The sequence below is a fragment of the Ranitomeya variabilis genome, chromosome 4 (genome assembly GCF_051348905.1).
Source record: "Ranitomeya variabilis isolate aRanVar5 chromosome 4, aRanVar5.hap1, whole genome shotgun sequence".
In the NCBI taxonomy this organism is placed as follows: Eukaryota; Metazoa; Chordata; class Amphibia; order Anura; family Dendrobatidae; genus Ranitomeya; species Ranitomeya variabilis.
The window spans coordinates 368945395-368971289 of record NC_135235.1 but is presented as its reverse complement, the minus strand read 5'-3'; the positions used below and the strand labels follow the sequence as shown (position 1 = coordinate 368971289).

General features: G+C 45.5%; 1 protein-coding gene and 1 pseudogene across 1 annotated transcript in view; both read left to right on the top strand.

Annotated features, from left to right (window-relative positions):
• Positions 1-3647: 3647 nt before the first annotated feature.
• On the top strand, positions 3648-3863 carry LOC143771161 (U2 spliceosomal RNA; annotated as a pseudogene).
• A 3427-nt stretch (positions 3864-7290) lies between these two features.
• The window catches only part of LOC143767880 (sulfotransferase 2B1-like), a 70381-nt gene continuing 51776 nt past the window's right edge, over positions 7291-25895 (top strand). Inside the window, exons 1-2 of the mRNA XM_077256402.1 lie at positions 7291-7414; positions 8536-8630. Coding sequence (XP_077112517.1) covers positions 7291-7414; positions 8536-8630 — 219 coding nt within the window. The remainder of the gene's footprint in view (positions 7415-8535; positions 8631-25895) is intronic.

Sequence of the window (25895 nt, the reverse complement as noted above, 5' to 3'; positions counted from 1 at the left end):
TTGCAATCCTCCTCCTCCGCTGACCACAATGCTGCCTGTGTATCCATGTAACCGATTTAAAACTGCCTTGAGCCTATTTTTATTTATTTTAGGCCTAGTAAGCCTGTCTGCGGTCCCTCCTTGCAATCCTCCTCCTCCGCTGACCACACCAATGCTGCCTGTGTACCCCTGGAACCTATATTAAAGTGCATAGAGCCTATTTCTTTATTTTATATAATATTAAAAAAGCCATGATGGACTACGCTGTCCCACGCTACGAGCTACCCAGTCGACACTTCTTTTGCAAGAAAAGCCATCCCAGCCCTCCACCAGCACCACCTCCATTGTCCATGCACTCTGGCAATCTGTGAGTACAAAGGTGCACCTGACAACAGACGCATGGACCTGTAGGCATGGCCACGGAAGGTTACGTGGCCATTACGGCGCAATGGGTTAATGTGGTGGATGCATGGTCCACAGGGGACAGCCTACTAAGTCTGTCTGCAGTCCCTAATTCAAATTTTCCTCCACTGTCTAAATCTGAGCTTCAACCTTCTGGCTTTCATTAAGTGCTTTTTTAAAAAAAATTGGTGGTTGGGGCCTAATAACTCTGTTTGCCGCTCCCTGGTGTTGTCCTCAACTGAATAAATCTGAGCTTCAACCTTCTGGCTCTCATTAAGTGCTTTTTAAAAAAAAATTGGTGGTTGGGGCCTAATAACTCTGTTTGCCGCTCCCTGGTGTTGTCCTCAACTGAATAAATCTGAGCTTCAACCTTCTGGCTCTCATTAAGTGCTGTTTTTAAAAAAAGTTGGTAGTTACGGCCTACTAACGGTGTCTGCCACTCCCTGTTGTTGTCCTCAACTGAATAAAGCTGAGCTTCAGTCTTTAGTCTTTCGGCCTATAGTATCAGATATTAAACTGCATTTGGCCTTCAACTTTGGTTACGGCCTACTAACGGTGTCTGCCGCTCCCTGGTGTTGTCCTCAACTGTATAAATCTGAGCTTCAACCTTCTGGCTCTCATTAAGTGTTTTTTTTTTTTTTTAAATGGTGGTTAGGGACTACTAACGGTGTCTGCCGCTCCCTGGTGTCGTCCTCAAGTGAATAAATCTGAGCTTCAACCTTCTGGCTCTCATTAAGTGCTTTTTTTAAAAAAAATTGGTGGTTGGGGCCTAATAACTCTGTTTGCCGCTCCCTGGTGTTGTCCTCAACTGTATAAAGCTGAGCTTCAGTCTTTAGGCTTTCGGCCTAAAGTATCAGATATTAAACTGCATTTGGCCTTCAACTTTGGTTACGGCCTACTAACGGTGTCTGCCGCTCCCTGGTGTTGTCCTCAACTGTATAAAGCTGAACTTCAACCTTCTGGCTGTCATTAAGTGCTTTTTTAAACAAAACTTGGTGGTTACGGCCTACTAACGGTGTCTGCCGCTCCCTGGTATTGTCCTCAACTGAATAAAGCTGAGCTTCAGTCTTTAGGCTTTCGGCCTATAGTATCAGATATTAAACTGCATTTGGCCTTCAACTTTGGTTATGGCCTACTAACGGTGTCTGCCGCTCCCTGGTGTTGTCCTCAACTGTATAAATCTGAGCTTCAACCTTCTGGCTCTCATTAAGTGTTTTTTTTTTTTTAAATGGTGGTTAGGGACTACTAACGGTGTCTGCCGCTCCCTGGTGTCGTCCTCAAGTGAATAAATCTGAGCTTCAACCTTCTGGCTCTCATTAAGTGCTTTTTTTAAAAAAAAATTGGTGGTTGGGGCCTAATAACTCTGTTTGCCGCTCCCTGGTGTTGTCCTCAACTGTATAAAGCTGAGCTTCAGTCTTTAGGCTTTCGGCCTAAAGTATCAGATATTAAACTGCATTTGGCCTTCAACTTTGGTTACGGCCTACTAACGGTGTCTGCCGCTCCCTGGTGTTGTCCTCAACTGTATAAAGCTGAACTTCAACCTTCTGGCTGTCATTAAGTGCTTTTTTAAACAAAAATTGGTGGTTACGGCCTACTAACGGTGTCTGCCGCTCCCTGGTGTTGTCCTCCACTGTATAAAGCTGAGCTTCAGTCTTTTGGCCTATAGTAGCAGATATTAAACTGCATTTGGCCTACTTTTGTGGTTGGGCCCTTAAAACAGTGTTTGCTGCTCCTGGGTTTGCTACTCCACTGAACAAAGCAATGCCGCCTGTTTAGTCCTGTTACCAATTTTGAACTGTATTTAGCCTACTTTATTCTTTGGCCCTATATCTGTTTCCTCCTCATCCTGCCCATTGCCCAGCCACTGCTAGATGAGTCTGCTGGTACATTGACCTAGACCACTACATTCCCCTTGCACTCTACACAGCCAGAATCTGACCCTGCTGAAAGTAAGGTTCCCCTTCCCGCATGTTATACCACCTTACACAGGGACAAAGAGGAAGGTGCAGATGAAAGTGCAGGTTCCTTCATCAGGTGGGGGGGGGGCATACACGTTGGCGACGTCACTGGCACAGGGCCCCTCAGAGTACGCAAAAGTGTCGCTGCTGGTGGGAGGCGACCCCGCCGTGCAAACACACCGCTGTACTTTGAGGGGCCCTGTGCCAATGCCAATGCCAACGAGTGGGCCCCCCCTGCTTGCTTAGGATCACAGCACTTGCAAACTTGACATACTTACCTCTCACTGCTCCACCGCCGTGATGTAGTCCACGTTTCCTGGGCCCACTAAAACCTTGAACCAGCCCTACCCCCCACAACTTTTGCCAAATGACCCCCAATTTCCAATGCCCAACTATTATTATAAAGATAATTAAGATTGACAAGCTTCAGAAACAAGAATGGATGTTTTTGGCATTAAAATGGGCACTGTAGGTGTTTTCCTGGCCTCCACTCACTGCCGACTATGCTTCCCCATTGACTTGCATTGGGTTTCGTGTTTCGGTCGATCCCCGACTTTTAGCGATAATCGGCCGAATGCACTCAACTCGACTCTGGACAAAGTCGGGTTTCACAAAACCCGACTCGATCTTAAAAAAATGAAAGTCGCTCAACCCTAGTGTATATGTATTAAAAAAAAGGAAAAATCGTGTCTGTGCTGATCTCGAATACGCTGCCTACCTTCACCTGTGTGAGTATTTTAATGCTTTCTAGCAACCAGGTGCGCTGCCTGCATTAGATAGAATCTGTTCACGGAACCCTCACGTGTCACAATTGGCCCTTGGCCATGGTCTGGAACCCTCACATGTCACAATGGGCTGGAGCCCTCACGTGTCACAAAGGGTCCTTGGCCTATAAAAAGCAGCGCGGTGGCAGTCGTCTTCAGTCTCTGTACCCGGCATCTGGAGAGCTAAGGGAAGACAGCTGCTCGCTTGTTTGTTTTTTTAATTTCCCTCTCGCACACCTCCTCCTGAGGGCACATAGGAACAAAGAGGGGTAGGAGGGTTACAATAGGTGGGGTTATGCAGATTAAAAACGAGGGGCTCACAGCTTGAACAAACAGCAGAACGGCCATTGTGAAGGCGTCCGGTTTGCTAAAATGTCCTCCTCAGGGCAATCTTTTGCTCCATCTCCCTAAAGGGTATCAGTGTTAGGCCTTGGTGCGGCACAAGTGCAAAACGAGTTCTGGTTATTGCTTCTTGGCCTTCTGGCTAGGATGAAGGATCAGTGTCAGGCCTCAAGGCGGCACAAGTACAAAACCATTTTTGGTTATCGCTTCTCGGGCCTTTTGGCTATGATCGTCGTCGTCGCCGCCGCCCAAGATCAATTGTAGTATCTGTTCTTATCAGTTTAATATCTGATACGTCTCCTAATTGGGGACCATTTATTAAATGGATTTTTAGAACAGGGAGATGGGAAAAGAACTTGCTCTGTCCACTCACGCATTGACCCGTTATTGCAGTATCTCCGGGAACAGTGCACTCCTTCTCTGATCCGGTTTCCAAAAACAGATTGAATTGAAATCAGCGCAAGTTGTGTTTTAACCCACGATGTGAATTCTTTTCAGGGTCAAAGAAGCACATTTCAGATGCCAAGTGTAGCATTTTGCTCGCTTTCGCTTGACCTTTTGCAACATTTTGTGTGTGTGCCTTGCCTTGCTTTCGCCTATGTATTTCAAGCATTATATTGCATTCAAAATGCAATCAATCAATCAACTTGTCTTTACTGGTTGCATCAGGTGTGTTAAGATGTAGGCCTGTATTAGGCCTTTGTTACCGTGTTGCATATATACTGTACCATCCATCTACAAAGTTAGGCCCCCCTGCTGTCAGTACTTGGCGTTTAAATTGAAGTATCCAATGAGTAGTTCTGCCATACATACCACATTTGTGACCGCATGAATTCTTTTGTAAAACCTTGTTTCCCTCTTGTGGACCACTGACTTTTAAATTTGGTGTATATGTATTAAAAAAAAGGAAAAATCGTGTCTGTGCTGATCTCGAATACGCTGCCTATCTCCACCTGTGTGAGTATTCTAATGCTTTCTAGCAACCAGGTGCGCTGCCTGCATTAGATAGCATCTGTTCACGGAACCCTCATGTGTCACAATTGGCCCTTGGCCATGGTCTGGAACCCTCACATGTCACAATGGGCTGGAGCCCTCACGTGTCACAAAGGGTCCTTGGCCTATAAAAAGCAGCGCGGTGGCAGTCGTCTTCAGTCGGATAACACAACAGCGCAGACTCCGGTACACAAACAAACAACGTTCAGGAGGCTGCGCCCGGCGCCAAAGGGGTATGAATGACAGCTGCGCTGCGTCTCATTAAGAAGGAATGTCCCGCCTCCGGGACGGTTTCACTGTATGAGGGGCCAAATTTTATAAGTGTTTCGTTCAGCGTGTGCAAGGAGCATAATTAAAAGAGCCACCTTTTCCTTGTGTAGCATTACTGCTGCACAAGGTGGCTCTTCTAGCTGCTAATGCCTTGGGGGGTTAAAGGTTCCATTTCAACTTGCTCCAATTAGGCCTCAGCCTACACTCTGTTTGTCATGTAATCCCTGGGCTCCAACACTGCCAGTTGCCCAGTCTGGTTCCAGCACGCCAGCTGTTTCCGGGTAGTGTCAAGGTCACTTTGCCTCCAATACGTTGTTCTGTCGTGTTGCGGTCGGGTTAGCCGACTCTATGGTGTATGCAGTTTAGGTGCTTCCTATGTGGGCTGCAGGAACTGGCAATCAAGGCTGGTTCCGTAGTGCCAATAGGACAAGCTCCCCCTGTAGGACTGTGGATTTTCAGTAACTACGGCCGGTTCGTGGCCTAGCAACTTTTGTTTTCTCTGTGGACATTCTGCTGCCTATCTGAGTTCCAGCACCATTAGCTGGTTCTTAGGAAGACAATCTTGAATAGGTCCCCCTGGTTCCAGTACCGTCAGCTGGTTCCGGGCACAGCCTTTGGCTTAGGTGCCTCCTACTGGGTATCCAAGTTCCACCAATGTCAGGTGGTTCTTGGTAGTGCTTTCTGGCACGGGTACCTCCTGCTTAGTAACCGGGTTCCAGTACCATCAGCTGGTCCTCGGTAATTCCATTGGCTCATGGACCTTCGGGTAGCCATCCGGGTTCCAGTACTGTCAGCTGGTTCTCGGCATTTCCTCAGCCTTCTTGTACCTTCTGCTACATTTCCAAGTTCAAGACCCTAAAGACGACGACCCTGAAGACCACCTCTAAGACGACGACGACCCCAGAGACGACGACCCCTGAGACGACGACCCTAGAGACAATGACCCTGAAGACCACCCCGAAGACGACGACCCCGGAGATGACAACCCTGGAGACGACGACCCTGGAGACGACGACCCTGAAGACCGAGAAGCAGAAGAACAAGAAGCTGCAGAACAAAGAGCAGAAGAACATTAAGCATAAGACTAAAAATCTGAGCAAAAGATATTACCTAAATTATAAGCAGAAGAAGACTAAGCAGTGTATGGGGGTGAGTCCGTTCCTCCTCGTGGTGCCCCTGGAAAAAGCCTGCTGCTGCAGGCCAAACTGGACGCAGCCAAATCCTGTTGTAACTCTTTTGTGACAGGCAGAACGGAAGGTGTAATCTTCAAACTTTTATAGATAACAACTGCAGGAATGCCTGTCACAAATAAGAATATGATGAAGAAGTAGAATATGAAGAAGAATAATAGTTTAATAAAAAGAATATGAAGAATGTAACAAAAAAGAATAATAGGAAGAAGGTGAAGAAGAAGATGAATAAGGTGAAGAAGTTGATGTAAAAATGCTGCTGCTGAGGATGATGAAGAAGAAAGTGTCGGAGAAGTAAAAAAGAAGGTGAAGAGCATGGAATTAGTGAAACATCAATATCTGACAAAATATAAAAAATCTTAACATAGTTAATATCTTTGTAACTCCGAACATCTTAAAAAAAAAAAAAAATTAATTCCTGCTATTCCATTTGATTGGGCTAAACCTCTATGCCTTTAATGTCTCCTTCACCTCCCTCAATACATTTTACATTATTCTTAGTTGTTTTCCTTCTTGTAGAATGAGCCCACAAGGAAAGAAAGGGTTTATTTTAATGCCGATATTTTGGTCCCATTGACTTGCATTGGTATCGGGTATCAGTATCGGCGATATCCGATATTTTTTGAATATCGGCCGATCCAATCCGATACCGATACTTTTGAATATCGGAAGGTATCGCTCAACACTACTCAGGAGGCCAAGTCTTCATACTTATTCCCACAGAGTAAGTTCTTGGCTGAATGGCAAAGTCCCTATGAGGTAGTGGCAAAGCTTGGTAAAGTGAACTACAAGGTTCATCAAAAAGGAAGATGTAAACCGTACCAAGTGTACCACGTCAATCTCATCAAACCAGGGCAAGACCAGGGCCTTTTCTAATCAAGCTAGAAGCAGATATTGAAAAAGTAACAATAGATGAGATGCTATTAAAGGCCTCAAAACAGCAATGTCTGGAATTTCTGAAGCTGATTAGGGACCTGTATTCAGATTTGCAGGGGTATACCAAGGTCACCCGCAACCAATATGTGGTAGAATTTGAAGCCCTATCGAATTCCCGAGCCCGAGAGAGAGCTGATCACCAAAGAAGTAAGGCATATGTTGAATCATCAAAGTCATTGAGGAATCCAAGAGCAGGTGGATTAGCCTGATTATCCTGGTTACAAAACCCAATAGCGAGTGGAGGTTCTGTAACAACTATAGGAAGCTGAATGAAGTCTCCCAAAGTCTGCTCATATCCAATGCTGCATTTCGATGAGCTGATAAAGAGTCTTGGACCGGCAAGGTATATAACCACCTTGGATTTAACGAAGTGATAGTGACAGACCCCCATGACAGAATAAGCCAAGGAGAAGACAACTTTATGTATGCCAGACGGATGTTTTCAATATGTACCGGATGCCGTTTGTACTACAGGAAGCTACAGCCACCTTTCAGTGGGCCATGAACTGGATCCTAGCCCCTCAGAAGAACAAGGCAGCAGCTTACCTGGAAAATATTATGATCTTCACCCCAGATTGGGGTAATAATGTGTAGCAGGTCCAAGGCACAAGTAGGCAGAAGTACTCAATGCACTGAGGAAGGTGGCGTTTACCATAGACCCAAAGAAATGTGCCATGGGAATCTCACCTTCCCTGCACTTGTAAAAGATGTGCGTCCTCTTGTGAAGCCATTAGCTGACTTCAGCATGTGACGAAAGCGCATGATGTCACTGCCATTCACCTTTGTCACATGCACACCGCAGTCAGGTGTTGGCCTCTGATTGGCCAACAGCATGGGTCTGTGCGGTGAAATACACTTCAGCTGTACGAGGACGCACATGCAGTGAAACTTCCTGCTGGCATCGGCGGGCCCTTTAGCCGCCGGTCACGGGTGCAGCCGCAACCGCAGTCATTATGCCACGGATGACTCGAATTCATGTATACCTATAGTTAGTTACAGCTACTGTATATAAGAAATATATAAGAAAAGATTAGTGTTCATGAATAGGGTTGAGCGACCTTGACCTTTTTAGGGTCAAGTCATGTTTTGCGAAACCCAACTTTTTGAAAAGTCGAGTCGGGCGAAATCGGCCGATTACTGCGAAAAGTCGAGGATCGGCCGGAACACGAAACCCTATGCACGTCAATGGGGATTTTTTTTTTTTCTCTCTCTCTCTCTCTCTCTCTCTCTCTCTCTCTAGCACAAGCGCTAAAATGATCATAGGCGTGAACGCCCCTAACCCCTATGTCATCACTCTGCCCACACTCCTTCATTGGCTGAAAAAATGGCGCTAAACGCGTCATACGAAATGCGACTTTGGCGCCAAGATCGCGTACCGCATGGCTGACCCCACACAGGGATCGGGTCGGGTTTCATGAGACGCCGACTTTGCCAAAAGTCGGCGACTTATGAAAATGAACGATCCGTTTCGCTCAACCCTATTCATGAACACATGTACTTTTTTATTTGGGTTTGTAAGCCAAAGGTTATCCGCAAAAGATTGATCTTGGGATAAGGTTTGATGCTGGATATAAAAACATACAGCCTAATCTATAATTGCTGTCACCAGGTGTATTCTTGCAAAACAGTATCTAAAGTTTAGAAAGTTTTCTGAGGGCAGAAAATTCTCATCTAAAAGATAAACCATTGTTTTTCTTGCAGTTATGTATGGATCTTGGTTTGAACATGTGAAAGGCTGGATGAAAATGAAAGATGACAGCAGATTCTTCTATGTTACATATGAGGAGTTCTTAAAGGTAGTAATACTGTAGAGGGTGGCATAAAAGTTTCAGTTGAGTTTCTGGTTAGAACTCGCTGCCCGATCGTATTTCTCTGTCATCTATACCCTGGATGACATGGGCATGGTATAATGTGGGTAGTGGCCATAGTGAGCATCATCATTGCTCCGCCACACTACAGGAAAGTGGGGATCCTGGCTGGGTGTGTGTTTCTATTTGATATAGATCACTTTATTGATTTGTGAGGACCTCACTGGCTCAGAAACATTGGTACAACTACTCACTACTACTTTCAGGATCCATTTGACGAGGGCCACACACTCCTTGCTGTGCCACTGCATCTGCAGCTCTTTACAGAGAACTTATGTGCCAGTTCAGCTACACTCTTGCCCTTCTTCTCTTCTATTGATAATGATTTGATTAAGACACAGTTTCTTTCTGCTTAGTCCTTTTTAGGCCTCCTGACCTGCTGCTCATTTGAGCAAATTTCTGTATCTTTAATTAGGCTTTATGGCTTGCTGCTTACCTCATCAATATTCTGTTACTTTAAATAGGCTGCTCCAGACCTGAGATGAGGACCACATCATCCTCTAATTCTTCACTACGCCTTCTGCCTGAGACTTGAAAACACAAAAAAGCACAGTAAAACCAAAACCACTCTGTTGCAAAAAAATCACAGTGGACAGCAAGTGCTAGTAAAAAGATGGAAAAAACAGGGTATTTGGTTGATACGTTTTTTGCAAAAAATGTATATTAAGCCGCTGTACCAATCGCCAAGGTATACCCATATCACAGCAGTCCTAACTAATGTATGTAATCCCTATCTGATGTATTTAAAACCTGGTCATATGTACAATACCTGTATGAGCAGGATTCAGAAAAGGAATGTCCATGTGGACACGTTGGACAGAACGGCTCCTGTGCGCACAGCTCAAAAAAAGAGGGGTGGAGGCCTCCCCAGTCTTGTAGAAACAAGAAAACAATTATGTAGTTCTGTCCAACGTGTCCACATGGACATTCCTTTTCTGAATCCTGCTCATACAGGTATTGTACATATGACCAGGTTTTAAATACATCAGATAGGGATTACATACAAACGAGCCAAGAAACAACGCTTTATTATCATACTGCCAAACAAAAAGTGGAATAACACGCGATTAAAAAGACGGATATAAACAACCATGGTACCGCTGAAAACGACATCTTGTCCCGCAAAAAACAAGCCACCACACAGCATCATAAGCAAAAAAATAAAAGAGTTATAGTCCTCAGAGTAAAGCGATGCCAAAATAATTATTTTTTCTATAAAATAGCTTTTATCGTATAAAAGCGCCAAAACATAAAAAAAAGATATAAATGAGGTATCGCTGTAATCGTACTGACCCGAAGAATAAAACTGCTTCATCAATTTTACCAAACGTGGAACGGTATAAACGCCACACCCAAAAGAAATTCATGAATAGCTGGTTTTTGGTCATTCTGCCTCACAATAATTGGAATAAAAAGCGATCAAAAACTGTCACGTGTCTGAAAATGTTACCAATAAAAATGTCAACTCGTCCCGCAAAAAACAAGACCTCACATGACTCTGTGGACCAAAATATGGAAAAATTATAGGTCTCAAAATGTGGAGACACAAAAACTTTTTTGCTATAAAAAGCGTCTTTTAGTGTGTGACAGCTGCCAATCATAAAAATCCGATATAAAAAAACACTATAAAAGTAAATCAAACCCCCCTTCATCACCGCCTTAGTTAGGGAAGAATAATAAATTTTAAAAAATGTATTTATTTCTATTTTCCCATTAGGGCTAGGGTTAGGGTTAGAGCTAGGGTTAGGGATAGGGCTAGGGTTGGGGCTAGGGTTGGAGGTAAAGTTAGGGTTAGGGTTAGGGCTAGGGTTAGGGCTAGGGTTAGGGTTGGGGCTAGAGTTGGAGGTAAAGTTAGGGTTAGGGTTGGGGCTAAAGATAGGGTTAGGGTTGGGGCTAAAGTTAGGGTTAGGGTTTGGATTGCATTTACGGTTGGGATTAGGGTTGGGATTAGAATTATGGGTGTGTCAGGGTTAGGGGTGTGGTTAGGGTTACTGTTGGGATTAGGGTTAGGGGTGTGTTTGGATTAGGGTTTCAGGTAGAATTGGGGAGTTTCCACTGTTCAGGCACATCAGGGGCTCTCCAAACGCGACATGGCGTCCGATCTCAATTCCAGCCAATTCTGCGTTGATAAAATAAAACAGTGCTCCTTCCCTTCCGAGCTCTCCCGTGCGCCCAAACAGGGGTTTACCCCAACATATGGGGTATCAGCGTACTCGGGACAAATTGGACAACAACTTTTGGGGTCCAAGTTCTCTTGTTATCCTTGGGAAAATAAAAATTTTGGGGGCTAAAAATCATTTTTGTGAAAAAAAAAGAATTTTTATTTTCACGGCTCTGCGTTATAAACTGTGATGAAACACTTGGGGGTTCAAAGTTCTCACAACACATCTAGATAAGTTCCTTGTGAGGTCTAGTTTCCAATATGGGGTCACTTGTGGGGGGTTTGTACTGTTTGGGTACATCAGGGGCTCTGCAAATGCAACGTGACGCCTGCAGACCAATCCATTTAAGTCTGCATTCCAAATGGCGCTCCTTCCCTTCCGAGCTCTGTCATGCACCCAAACAGTGGTTCCCCCCCACATATGGGGTATCAGCGTACTCAGGACAAGTTGGACAACAACGTTTGGGGTCCAATTTATTCTGTTACCCTTGTAAAAATACAAATCTGGGGGCTAAAAAATCATTTTTGTGAAAAAAAAAATATTTTTTATTTTCACGGCTCTGCGTTATAAACTGTAGTGAAACACTTGGGGGTTCAAAGCTCTCAAAACACATCTAGATAAGTTCCTTAGGGGGTCTACTTTCCAAAATGGTGTCACTTGTGGGGGGTTTTAATGTTTAGGCACATCAGGGGCTCTCCAAACGCAACATGGCGTCCCATCTTAATTCCAGTCAATTTTGCATTGAAAAGTAAAATAGCGCTCCTTCCCTTCCGAGCTCTGCTATGCGCCCAAACAGTGGTTTACCCCTACATATAGGGTATAGTCGCACTCAGGACAAATTGCACAACAACTTTTGTGGTCTAATTTCTTCTCTTACCCTTGGGAAAATAAAAAATTGGGGGCGAAAATATCATTTTTGTGAAAAAATATGATTTTTTATTTTTACGGCTCTGCATTATAAACTTCTGTGAAGCACTTGTTCGGTCAAAGTGCTCAACACACATCTAGATAAGTTCCTTAAGGGGTCTACTTTCCAAAATGGTGTCACTTGTGGGGGGGTTTCAATGTTTAGGCACATCAGGGGCTCTCCAAACGCAACATGGCGTCCCATCTCAATTCCAGTCAATTTTGCATTGAAAAGTCAAATGGCGCTCCTTCCCTTCCGAGCTCTGCCATGTGCCCAAACAATGGTTTACACCCACATATGGGGTATCAGCGTACTCAGGACAAATTGCACAACAATTTTTGAGGTCCAATTTCTTCTCTTACCCTTGGGAAAATAAAAAATTGGGGGCGAAAAGATAATTTTTGTGAAAAAATATGATTTTTAATTTTTACGGCTCTCCATTATAAACTTCTGTGAAGCACTCGCGGGGTCAAAGTGCTCACCACACATCTAGATAAGTTCCTTAGGGGGTCTACTTTCCAAAATGGTGTCACTTGTGGGGGGTTTCAATGTTTAGGCACATCAGGGGCTCTCCAAATGCAACATGGCGTCCCATCTCAATTCCAGTCAATTTTGCATTGAAAAGTCAAATGGCGCTCCTTTCCTTCCGAGCTCTGCCATGCGTCCAAACTGTGGTTTACCCCCACATATGGGGTATCAGCGTACTCAGGACAAATTGTACAACAACTTTTGTTGTCCATTTTCTCCTGTTACCCTTGGTAAAATAAAACAAATTGGAGCTGAAATAAATTTTGTGTGAAAAAAAGTTAAATGCTCATTTTTATTTAAACATTCCAAAAATTCCTGTGAAACACCTGAAGGGTTAATAAACTTCTTGAATGTGGTTTTAAGCACCTTAAGGGGTGCAGTTTTTAGAATGGTGTCACACTTGGGTATTTTCTATCATATAGACCCCTCAAAATGACTTCAAATGAGATGTTGTCCCTAAAAATAAATGGTGGTGTAAAAATGAGAAATTTCTGGTCAACTTTTAACCATTATAACTCCCTAACAAAAAAAAATTTTGGTTCCAAAATTGTGCTGATGTAAAGTAGACATGTGGGAAATGTTACTTATTAAGTATTTTGCGTGACATATCTCTGTGATTTAAGGGCATAAAAATTCAAAGTTGGAAAATTGCGAAATTTTCAAAATTTTCGCCAAATATCTGTTTTTTTCACAAATAAACGCAAGTTATATAGAAGAAATTTTACCATTGTCATGAAGTACCATATGTCACGAGAAAACAATGTCAGAATCGCCAAGATCCATTGAAGCGTTCCAGAGTTATAACCTCATAAAGGGACAGTGGTCAGAATTGTAAAAATTGGCCCGGTCATGAACGTGCAAACCACCCTTGGGGGTGAAGGGGTTAAGGGGGGTCAAAAAGCTTGCCAAGCAGCTCAAATAAGGGACAGACACCAGGAAAATTGACATAAATTGACCCAGAGTACAAATAGTATAATTGTGCAGCATGGATGCATGGGATAAAGACAAGTCTTAGACCAGGATTTCTAGCTGAAACATTGATCAGTAATAGGTGGTTGAGTGACATGTATAGGTCTGGTGCTCTGAGAGACCTGCGAAATTCAGACAACAATCATGAAGTAGACCCAACTTGGAGTCCAAACATTTCCAAAAATTATGGGCAGACACCAGGGAGGGTGGCATCTTTTGACCCACAGTTGAACATTTTATAATGGCACAGAAGCAGTCAGCCATTGGCCACGCATGAAGTATCAGGATCTGGCCAGCATTTACAGCTTTGAATTGAAGTTTAAATTAAGACAAAGTGGATGAGAGACTGCTGTAAGCCTACTATGCTGGGAGCCCTGATACCTCATGCAACAACTTAATCTGGATTATTGTTCAGCCACACTTAGGAGCCACAAACATCAGTTTCATAGACTACTATTGGTAGAAAAATGTGAGGATACTAACACAGGTAGTTGACTGATCAATTCACCCACAGTAGAAATGTGATAATTGCACAGCAGCAGTCAGCCACTGGACATGCATGAGGCATCAGGGTCTGCTCCAGGATTTAGAGCTTTGAATTGAAGTTTAAATTAACAAGAGATGGATGAGGGACTACTGTAAGCCTGCTTTGTTGGGAGCCCTGATACCTCATGCAACAGCTCAAACTGGATTATTGCTCAGCCACACTTAGGTGCCACAAACATCAGTTTAGTAGAATACTATTGGTAGAAAAATGTAGGATAGTAACACAAGTAGTTGACTGATGATGATCAATTCACCCACAGTAGCAATTTAATACTGGCACAGCAGCAGTCAGCCGTAGGCCATGCATAAGGCATCAGGATGTGCTCCAGCATTCAGAGTTTTTAAATCAAGTTTCAATTAAAACAAGATGGGTGAGGGACCAGTGTAAGCCTGCTTTGCTGAGAGCCCTGATACATCATGTAACAGCTTAAACTGGATTATTGCTCAGCCACACTTAGGTACCATAAATGTCAGTTTCATAGACTACTATTGGTAGAAAAATGTAAGGATAGTAACACAGGTAGTCGACTGATGATAATTTCACCCACAATAGAAATTATATGATGGCAAAGCAGAATTAAGCCCTGGGCCATGCATGAGGTATCAGGGTCTGGGCCACCATTTAGAGCTCTGAATTGAAGTTTCAATTAAGGCGAGGTGGGTGAGGGAATGGTGTAAGCCTACTTTGCTGGGAGCCATGATACTTCATGCAACAGCTGAAACTGGATTTTTGCTCAGCCACACTCAGTTGCCACAAACATCAGTTTCATAGACTATTATTGGTAGAAAAATGTAAGGATGCTAACACAGGTAGGTGACTGATGATCATTTCACCCACACTAGAAATTTTACAATGGCACAGCAGCAGTCAGACATGGGTCATGCATGAAGGGACTGTGCCAGCATTTAGAGATTTGAACGGAAGTTTAAATTAAGATACTGTGGGTTATTACCCAGTGTAAGCCTGCTTTGCTGGAAGCCCTGATACCTCATGAAACAGCCAAAACTTCCTTTTTGCACAGCAACTCTTAGGTGGCCCAAATATTAGTTGGTAGATTACTAATGTTAGAAAAATGTAAGGATAGTAACACAGGTAGTTGACTGAAAGTAAGTGCAGGCCTTCCGGTCTGGGAGCCCTACTGCTACAGGCAACACACATGAAGGAGACACAACTTGGAGTACAAACATTTCAGAGAATTAATTTCACTCACCAAAAAAGTGGCATCAATTTCCTTAGAGTACAAATAGTATAATGGGCCTCTGACACCCCTTCCACTACAGGCAACCCACCAGATGGAGACCAAAAGTTATTGTCACACACCACAAAGTGGCATCAATTTCACCAGAGTAGAAATAGCATAATTGTACTATGAGATCCCTTACACTAACAGCAACCCACCAGATGGAGACCCAACTTGGAGTCTTCACATTTCAATTTTTTTTTTTATAACAACAGGAGTAATAGCAACAGAAAGCACAGAAGCCATGACAAAGGTTTCATAGACATCAATAACACGAGATCAATGGATCACACTAAAAGCACAATCGCCTAGTCTACCCAGTCTGAGACTGAGGTAAAAGTCATTGGAGATCCATGACTTGTTCATCTTGATGAAAGTTAGGCGGTCTACAGTTTCAGGGGACAGCCGAATGTGCTCATCTGTCAGGACACCACCAGCAGCGCTGAAGACACGGTCTGAGTAGAGTTGAGTGAATTATTCCAAATTCGGTTCTGATTATGGCGGCGAATATTGTTTTTGAAATATTCGCCGAACACAGCCAAAAGTCATTACAGTCAATGGGAGTAGAACAAAATTGATTATGTTCAGCACCGATCATCAAGCATAAATTTCGGCACAAATAAGGTACCGATATGGCACAAATATGGCAAAATTCAGATTCAGCAACCGATTCCGAATATATTCTCTCAACTCTAGTTCGGAGAGAACTCTGGCTGCCGGGCAATCTAAAACCTCCAAGGCGTGACAAACGAGCTCAAACTACACTTCCATTTTTGAAGATCAAGATGCAAAAGGATCCAAATTCTCCCTGATAGCATTGATATTGAACTCGAGATACTCCTGCAATATCCTCTCCAGTTGTTCACAATGTGTCAGACTTGTATTCTGTTTTGCTGATGCACATGCTGGTTTAAAAAATGTGTGAAACGACTCACAGAAATTGCTTATGACACTTACCCTGCTGCTGCAAATGTTTTTGCATTGACGACTCAACATTCCCGAGGTTGAACGTCTATAATTGCAATGCACACTGTGTGCCTCACTGCTGTCTTGGGGAAAAGCACTATTAAGGTTGACTACATTTGTGTTTTTGGTTCATGTCCGTTGGAACCTCTATTGGTTCCTCTGTCCATGAGGGTATGAGAGAAACATGTTTCGTTTTGCTTGCACATACCGTTTGGTGGCCTAGGGTAAAGGTTTTTACCAATATTGATTATAAAATGAGGCAGCAGTACTAAATGATTTTTCAGTTTGGCTGATCAGAATCTGCGCCTCATATATGATAGAGACGGCGCGCACGTCCATGATAGAAGCGGCGATACTAATACAATGTCCGCAAACCGGATCTGACGTTACGTCATGGTGGATGAGCATCATGGTTGCCGGGGGTGATGTGCGCGTCATTGTATGGTGTACGCGCTCTAACAAACCGGAAGTCCAGGGAGGGACTTCCGGTAGCACGAGGCCGGTCACATGCTTGCGCGCCACCACAAGGTGAGCGCGCTCCGGCAGACCGGAAGTTTGACTTTCGGCGTCCGGAAGCATGTGGCTTTGAATGCCGGTTGATACCGGATATAAAGCGGATGAGATGTAGGTATGCCAGCGTTTGCTCATTTGCACAGAACACATGCCATAATCCCCTGATGAGTCTATACAGGATGAAACGTGTTGGGAGGCATTTTCTGATGAGATAGGACCAGAGAGAGAATATGCGGAGCTTGCTGAAAGCCGTGAGATGGTCCAGGTAAACTCAGCCTGCACTAAGACTGGGAAAGTAACCAGAAAGAGCAGATGAGTATAAAATGATTTAACCTATTAGTAATCCTATACAACAGCCGTTGTGAACTTATACCAGAAAGTTTTTCCTGTATGGGAAACGGTATAGGTGTATTCTAGCTGTGTAAATGGGAATCTTTGTCACTTCAGGATGTGTATATTGAAGATCCTGCATTTTTGTTGCATATAGCATATCGCTTAACTATACTGCCACCAGTTTTAAGATCTCTAATAACCACACTTCAAACAGGGAGGTTTTGTAAAGGATACCCTCCAAAATTGCGTGGTATGGTTTGAATGGTGTATGGCTCCCTCTGGTTGGAGGTAAAAGCCCCACCGCAATTTTTGTGGATACGGAGTCAACCTGTTTAACCAGTTACTTGGGGGGACCCCCTTGTTTTCTTGGGTATGGTAGACCCTTCAGGAACAATATTTGTGAATAGAGTCAACCTGTTTAACCAGTTACCTGGGGGGATCCCCGTGTTTTCTAGGGTACGGTGGACCCTTCTGGAACAATATTTTCTTGTTTTGATCTGACAAAATAGAGACCAGAATTGGCTCTGCTTTAGAAAAATTGGGGCAGTGAGTTTTTTATTGGCTATTAGTGTTGAGCATTCCGATACCGCAAGTATCGGGTATCGGCCGATACTTGCGGGTATCGGAATTCCGATACCGAGATCCGATACTTTTGTGGTATCGGGTATCGGTATCGAAACAACATTAATGTAAAAATGTGTAAAATAAAGAATTAAAATAAAAAAATAGGGATATACTCACCCTCTGACGCGCCCTGGACTTTACCGCCGTAACCGGGAGCCTTCTTTGCTTCAAATGCACGCGTTTTCTTCATTCCGTGACGTCACGGCTTGTGATTGGTCGCCTGCCGCCCATGTGGCGGCGGCGCGACCAATCACAGCAAGCCGTGACGTAATTTTAGGTCCTTCAGTATTTTAAAATTACGTTCCGGCGTTGTGATTGGTCGCGACGCGAAGCGACCAATCACAAGCCGTGACGTCACGGGAGGCAGGACAAGCGCGCATTTTAAAATGCGCGCGTGTCCAGCCTCCCGTGACGTCACGGCTTGTGATTGGTCGCATCGCGGCGCGACCAATCACAGCAAGCCGTGACGTAATTTTAGGTCCTTCAGTATTTTAAAATTACGTTCCGGCGTTGTGATTGGTCGCGACGCGAAGCGACCAATCACAAGCCGTGACGTCACGGGAGGCAGGACAAGCGCGCATTTTAAAATGCGCGCTTGTCCTGCCTCCCGTGACGTCACGGCTTGTGATTGGTCGCTTCGCGTCGCGACCAATCACAACGCCGGAACGTAATTTTAAAATACTGAAGGACCTAAAATTACGTCACGGCTTGCTGTGATTGGTCGCGCCGCGATGCGACCAATCACAAGCCGTGACGTCACGGGAGGCTGGACACGCGCGCATTTTAAAATGTGCGCTTGTCCTGCCTCCCGTGACGTCACGGCTTGTGATTGGTCGCTTCGCGTCGCGACCAATCACAACGCCGGAACGTAATTTTAAAATACTGAAGGACCTAAAATTACGTCACGGCTTGCTGTGATTGGTCGTGCCGCCGCCACATGGGCGGCAGGCGACCAATCACAAGCCGTGACGTCACGGAATGAAGAAAACGCGCGCATTTGAAGCAAAGAAGGCTCCCGGTTACGGCGGTAAAGTCCAGGGCGCGTCAGAGGGTGAGTATATCCCTATTTTTTTATTTTAATTCTTTATTTTACACATTTATATGGATCCCAGGGCCTGAAGGAGAGTTTCCTCTCCTTCAGACCCTGGGAACCATCAGGGATACCGTCCGATACATGAGTCCCATTGACTTGTATTGGTATCGGGTATCGGTATCGGATTGGATCCGATACTTTGCCGGTATCGGCCGATACTTTCCGATACCGATACTTTCAAGTATCGGACGGTATCGCTCAACACTATTGGCTATCTGTCTTTTGTGTTTCGTTAGTGTCTGCACCAGCACTTTGTTTTTGCACTATTTGTTTGCACTTTTTTTAAATTATGGTAGTAAAAGTTATGTTTTTTATATACATTGATGATCCAAAAACCTGCTATTGCATACATTGATTTATTTTGTTTTTTGACTAAAATTCTTTAAACCAGGCTGATTCAGAATAGCCCCACATGCCCACAAAATCACCAGAGTCACCTAGTGCCAAGTCAGCGAAATGTAGTGCCCTTGTTCATGTTCACTCATCCAGGTGTCAGTGGTGAAATGCACCCTAAAAGACATAGATTTTTTTCAGGGAACAGGTAATGTTATCTATGACATGCAGGCACAATTTTCTTAGAGAAGTAATGGTGACTAGGCTACTGGTACTGGGGGACTGCTATGGCCGTCAGCTTTCGGAAAGTATCTGTATTCACCAGGCGGAAAGGCAGCATTTCCATGGCCAACAGATTGGAGATGGTGGAGTTCAAGCTCTTAGCTTTGGCATGTGTAGGAGGAAACATTCTTTTACATGAAAACAACTGTAGGACCAAGGGCTGGCTGCTGTGCTGAGAGGGGGGAGTAGGGTGAACATGACAAACTGCTGGACTGTGAGTAAGGTGTAGGCGGAGACTTTATCGTGGATTGAGAAAGATGTGGTGTGCACGGCAAAACAAAAACAGCAGGCATCTAAACTTCTGTAACAACTGAAGGGCTCTTATAAGGCTGGGTTACGCTGCCATAACCCCTATTATCGGTGCCATAATGGTCATGTGCTAGCGATGTGCCGTCATTCTGTGACGGACCCTCGGATGCGGGCTGCAGCATTTCCAGGTCCGTCACCGCTAGCACAGATAGCTCCCTGATGAAGCCCTATCAGTGAGGGCGATACGCGTGTGGCTGCATTGGTCTTGGTCCATTTCACCTCTCGTCCTGGGGACTTTTATGCTGTACACTGGGTAATCTAACCTTATGGTCTCCTGGGACTCTAGCTGCTTTCATTGTTATATTATTTATCTCTTGCCATATTTGATTTTTTTTTGTGATAACAATCTAGGAAATGATTTATGTTGCCATTTCGGTTGGCTACTAAGCATGTTATCATTAGCCCCATGAGCCAATAGGTATAGAGGTTGGTGTTCAGGCATTATATCTCATATATATATATATATAGGTGTCAATATGTACAATATTGGATATGACAAGGTTTTTTGTGCTGTTTTTAAATATGTTTTAAATTGTGTGGTGTGCCACTAAAAACCTCTTTTTCCATATATGGTCTAGTGGAATATATATATTTTTGTGGTGTGCATAATTGGAGTGGTGCTGTTCTTGTGCTTGCCCGCTAGCGCAGATAGAGCATCTGCTGGCTCTATCTGCGCTAGCATTTCGTCACTTGCGTTAAAGCAGTCCGTTTAACGCATCCGTTGAATGGGCTGCCATAATGCAATGTGAACCCAGCCTTAATTACTCCTACTGTAGGGGGTAAACAAGTGGAAGTTCTTCAACCAGAGACCTGTGTGAGAAACACGGTGTTGGAGGAGGAAGAGGCAGCAGATGCGTTTGATGAGACGGACGGTGGTTGGTGAGGCCCACCAGTCTGCATTTTAGCGAAGAGAGATTCCCACACTAAGGCATGTTGATTGCTCATGTGTGAATTCAGACATTTAGTAGTCTAATTATTGCAATTTTTGTCTCCACTAAGTCATTTTTTTGCAAAGTTGGCCAAAAAGGTGAGTTGGATCAAACTTTGCGTTCTCAAAAAAGGCCTAGGTTAGGTAACTCTTGCTGCACCTGCAAACTGCAAAATCATGACCGCTGCTAGCCACAGCCAGAGTTGTGGCAGAGGATGCAGTGCTTATCGTGGTTGCATCACTCCATGTCTATGTGGCAAGCCGCAATGTCACCGCCTCGTCTTCCTCCTCCTTCACCTCCACTGCTGAGCTACTCAGCTGCGTGCCTCTGGGTTCACGAACCACAACCTCATCGCCATCTTCTGTGTTATACCACTACTTGCCCTATGAGTCACCCTTCTCCTCTTCCTGCCATGACAGTACAGTACAGTTCGCATGCGCCTCAGGTATCTGAGTCTCCTCAGGATCACCACTGCCCCCGGAAGTTAATACCTTGTGATGAGGGTCTGGATTCTGCTCGGATCCTACTTCTTCTGGCCCCGGATCCAACAGGAAAACATTTTGGGAATTGGTGCAGATGCTTTCCTCCTCTAGATGCTGTGAATCTTTGGCACATACCTCTAATGCCCATGTAATAGCATGTGTGAATAGCTGTGGAAACTCACTCATCTGTGGTTCCCCATAGTCAGTTGGGCAGTTGGAAAGCTGTGACACAAGGGGAAACAAGGGTAATTGAGGTGCCAACTTTGAGGATTGTACTGTGTGCAAGGTGGAGGAAAAGGAGGAGAGACCATTTGATGCAGCGCTTGTCATCCACTGGAGCACATGTTCTTTCTGGCCCTCATCTACAAGGCGTACCACTTTTCAGCTGCCAAACAAAGTGAGTCGAGTAGCCTATCCAATAACAGATATTGTCAGTAGTTCTTGGATAGGATGAGCCATTGTTTGTTCAGTAGAGTTTTCAGTAACATTACCACCTATCACACGTACACGTCGAACAACAGGCCTATTCCCCCTTCTACCACGATCTCACTACTTCCCACTCATGTTGGACGTACCCTTCCCCTCTTTTAACCAGCCGTTTCACAAACATAGGCCACCTGTCACTAAATCAAAAATCAGTATTTATTTTCAGAGATAGTGTGTCTGCACAACATCATTAGCCCAACGATTTTACTTATTAAATGTAGACTGGTGCCTGCTAGTGTTGAGCGATACCTTCCGACATCGGAAAGTATCGGTATCGGAAAGTATCGGCCGATACCGGCAAAATATCGGATCTCGCCGATACCGATACCCGATACCAAGGCAAGTCAATGGGATGAAAATATCGGAATTAAAATAAACCCTTTCTTTCCTTGTAGGTTCATTCTACATGAAGGAAAACAACTAAGAATAATGTAGGATGTATTGGGGGGAGGTGGCGGTGACATTAAAGGCATAGAGGTTTAGCCCAATCAAATAGAATAGCAGGAATTTTTTTTTTTTTAAGACGTTCGAGTTACAAAGATATTGACTATGTTAAGATTTTTTTTATTTTGTCAGATATTGATGTTTCACTACTTCCACGCCCTTCACCCTCTTTTTTACTTCTCCCACACTTTCTTCTTCATCATCATCAGCATCTTTGACATCAAGTTCTTCTTCACCTTATTCATCTTCTTCTTCATCTTCTACCTATAATTTTTTTTTGTTACATTGTTCATATTCTTTTTATTTAACTATTATTCTTCTTCATATTCAACTTCTTCATCATATTCTTATTTGTGACAGGCATTCCCGTAGTTGTTATCTATAAAAGTTTGAAGATTACACCTTCCGTTCTGCCTGTCACAAAAGAGTTAGATTTGTCCGCGTTCAGTTTGGCCTGCAGCATCAGGCTTTATCCAGGGGCACCACGAGGAGGAACGGACTCACCCCCATACACTGCTTAGTCTTCTTCTGCTTATAATTTAGATAATATCTTTTGCTCTGATATTTAGTGTTATGCTTAATGTTCTTCTGCTCTTTGTTCTGCAGCCTCTTGTTCTTCTGCTTCTCGGTCTCCCATGTCGTCGTCGTCTCCAGGGTCGTCGTCATCTCAGTGGTTGTCGTCTCTGGTGTCGTCGTCATCTTAGGGGTGGTCTTCCGGGTCATCGTCTTTAGGGTCTTGAACTTGGAAATGTAGCAGAAGGTACAAGAAGGCTGAGAAAATGCCGAGAAACAGCTGATGGAACTGGAACTCGGATGGCTACCCGAAGGTCCAAGAGCCAATTGAACTACCGAGGACCAGCTGACGTTACTGGAACCCGGTTACTAAGCAGGAGGTACCCATGCCTGAAAGCACTACCAAGGACCACTTGACGTTGGTGGAACTCGGATACCCAGAGGGAGGCACCTAAGCCAAAGGCTCTGCCCGGAACTAGCTGACGGTACTGGAACCAGGATGGGGAGCAGAAGGTGCAAGAGCAAAAGACACTGCCGAGAACCAGCTGACGGTACTGGAACCCGGATGGGTAGCCGAAGGTCCAAGAGCCAATGGAACTACCGAGGACCAGCTGACGTTACTGGAACCCGGTTACTAAGCAGGAGGTACCCGTGCCTGAAAGCACTACCAAGGACCACCTGATGTTGGTGGAACTCGGATACCCAGAGGGAGGCACCTAAGCCAAAGGCTGTGCCCGGAACCAGCTGACGGTACTGGAACCAGGATGGGGACCTATTCAAGCTTGTCTTCTTACAGCTCCAACTAGTGGGGTTGGAGCAAAGGGTCAGCAGGGGGAGCAGAGTGTAGGCCGAAGCCTGCACTGGAGGCATTTGGAGGTCTGTTGTGTCTGCGTGGCATTTGCAGGACACGATGCTGGCTACACAGCAGGGGAACAGCTGGCGTTGCTGAACCCCACTGACACATTGGCGGGTGTTTTTCTCTGTGCAGCTAGCACTTCCGGGCACCAACTGGCGGTGTTAGAGCCCAGGCTCTGCGGGAGGAGCAGAGTGTAGGCCGAAGCCTAATTGAACCAATTTTAAAGGTAACCTTTAACCCCCCCTCAGGTGTTGCAAACTAGAAGAGCCATGCCTTGGGCAGCAGTAATGCTGCCCAAGTCAAAGGTTTCTCTTTTAATTTTGTTCCTTGCACACGCTGAATGAAACACGTACAACATTTAGGCCCTTATACAGTCAAACTGTCTTGGAGGCGTGACTTTCCTTCTTAATGAGATGCAACACAGCTGTCAAATATGCCACCTTGGTGCTGGGCGCAGCCTCCAGAGCCTCGTTATTTGCTGTACAGGAGTCTGCGCTGTTGTGTTATCCCTTGGCCATGCGCTGTTAGCGCTGCCCGTCTTCTGACATCATTTAATGTCGGCTGGTGCGGTTCGCGATGCCCATGAATACCAGCCCCGCAGTGTCTTTTCCTTAATTCACACTGCGGGGCTGGGATTCATGGCCTTGCGCAGTCAATATGTTTGCCTCTCACACTCGTGTCCTTACACCTGCTTCAGACTGTGCGGCGTCAGCTGATCCCTTATCGCATGCCATGGCCATGAAGCCGTACAGTCTGAAGAAGGCGGAAGGAGATGAGTGACAACAGGCGAAGACATTCACTGCTCATGCCCGTCAATCACACCCTCGCAGTCTAAAGAAATTAGACACCGAGGGGCGTTGTGTCGGGCAGGGCTGCCGCAGAGGCACAGCCAGCCAAACAATGATGTGAGAAGACGGGCAGCGCTACCAACGGGGTTGCTGCGTGTCATTACAAAGGAAAGTCACACCTGAGGGACGTTTTAATGGTCTCAGGGGACACATTTTAGACGTGTTCAGTTCCACATGTGCAAGGAGAATAAGTTTATGAGCCACCTTGCACAAATTCAGCATGACTGCTGTACAAGGTGGCTGTAAGACATACAAATGCCTGGGGGGGGGACAGGTTCCCTTCAATTTCAGTTCTTGTGTCTGCGTGGCTTTTGCAGGACACGTTGCCGGCTACACAGCAGGGGAACAGCTTGCGTTACTGAACCCCACTGACACATTGGCTGGTGTTTTTCTCTGTGCAGCTAGCACTTCCGGGCGCCAACTGGCGGTGTTAGAGCCCAGGGTCAGCAGGAGGAGCAGAGGGAGCAGAGTGTAGGCCGAAGCCTGCACTGGCGGCAGCTTTGTGTCTGCGTGGCTTTTTCAGGACACGTTGCCAGCTACACAGCAGGGGAACAGCTGGCGGTGCTGAACCCCACTGACAGAGTGGTGGGTGTCTTTCTCTGTGCAGCTAGCACTTCCGGGCGCCAACTGGCGGTGTTAGAGCCCAGGGTCAGCAGGAGGAGCAGAGTGTAGGCCGAAGCCTGCACTGGAGCAAGTTGAAAGGGAACCTTTAACCCCCACCCCAGGCGTTTGTTGCTGAAAGAGCCATCTTGTACAGCACTAATGATGCAAAAGAAAAAGGTGGCTCTTTTAATTATGCTCCTTTCAAAGGCTGAACTAGACACTTATGAAATGTGTCCCCTCACACCGTTAAACCGTCCCGGAGGTGGGACTTTCCTTTGTAATGTGACGCAGCCCAGCCGTCATTCCTACCCCCTTGGCGCCGTGCGCCGCCTCCTCAGCGTTGTTTGATTCTGTCCCGGAGCCGGCGCTGTTATGTTATCCCTTGGCCAGGCACACTTAGCGCTGCCCATCTTCTGACATCATTTGGAGTCAGGCTGGCTGCGCCTGTGCGGCCGCGCTGGCCGAGATCCTGCCTCAGTGTCGTCTAATGTAATCCCACCGCGGGCCTGGGATCCGTGGCCATGCGCAGTGCATATCCTGGCCTCTCACTCCCCTTCCTCCGGCTTCTTCAGCCGTGGCATGCTATTAGGGATCAGCTGACGGCGCACAGTCTGAAGAAGGTGGAGGGAGATGAGTGAGAGGCGGAGGTGAAGATATGCACTGCGCATGCCCATGGATCCCAGGCCCGCAGTGTGATTAAATCAGAAGACACTGCAAGGCGGGATCTCGTCCAGCGCGGCTGCACAGGCGCAGCCAGCCTGACACCAAATGATGTCAGAAGACGGGCAGCGCTAAGTGTGCCTGGCCAAGGGATAACATAACAGCGCAGGCTCCGGGACAGAATCAAACAACGCTGAGGAGGCGGCGCACGGCGCCAAGGGGGTAGGAATGACGGCTGGGCCGCGTCACATTACAAAGGAAATTCCCACCTCCGGGATGGTTAAACGGTGTGAGGAGACACATTTCATAAGTGTGTAGTTCAGCCTTTGAAAGGAGCATAATTAAAAGAGCCACCTTTTCCTTCTGCAGCATTACTGCTGCACAAGGTGTCTCTTTCAGTAACAAACGCCTGGGGGGGTGGGGAGGTTCCCTTAAATTTGAGTTGTGCCAGCGTGGCGGTCGCATGACACGTTGCCGGATACACAGCAGCGGAGCAGCTGACGTTACTGAACCCCACTAACACATTGGCGAGGTGTTTGACTCTGTGCAAACAGCACTTCTAGGCA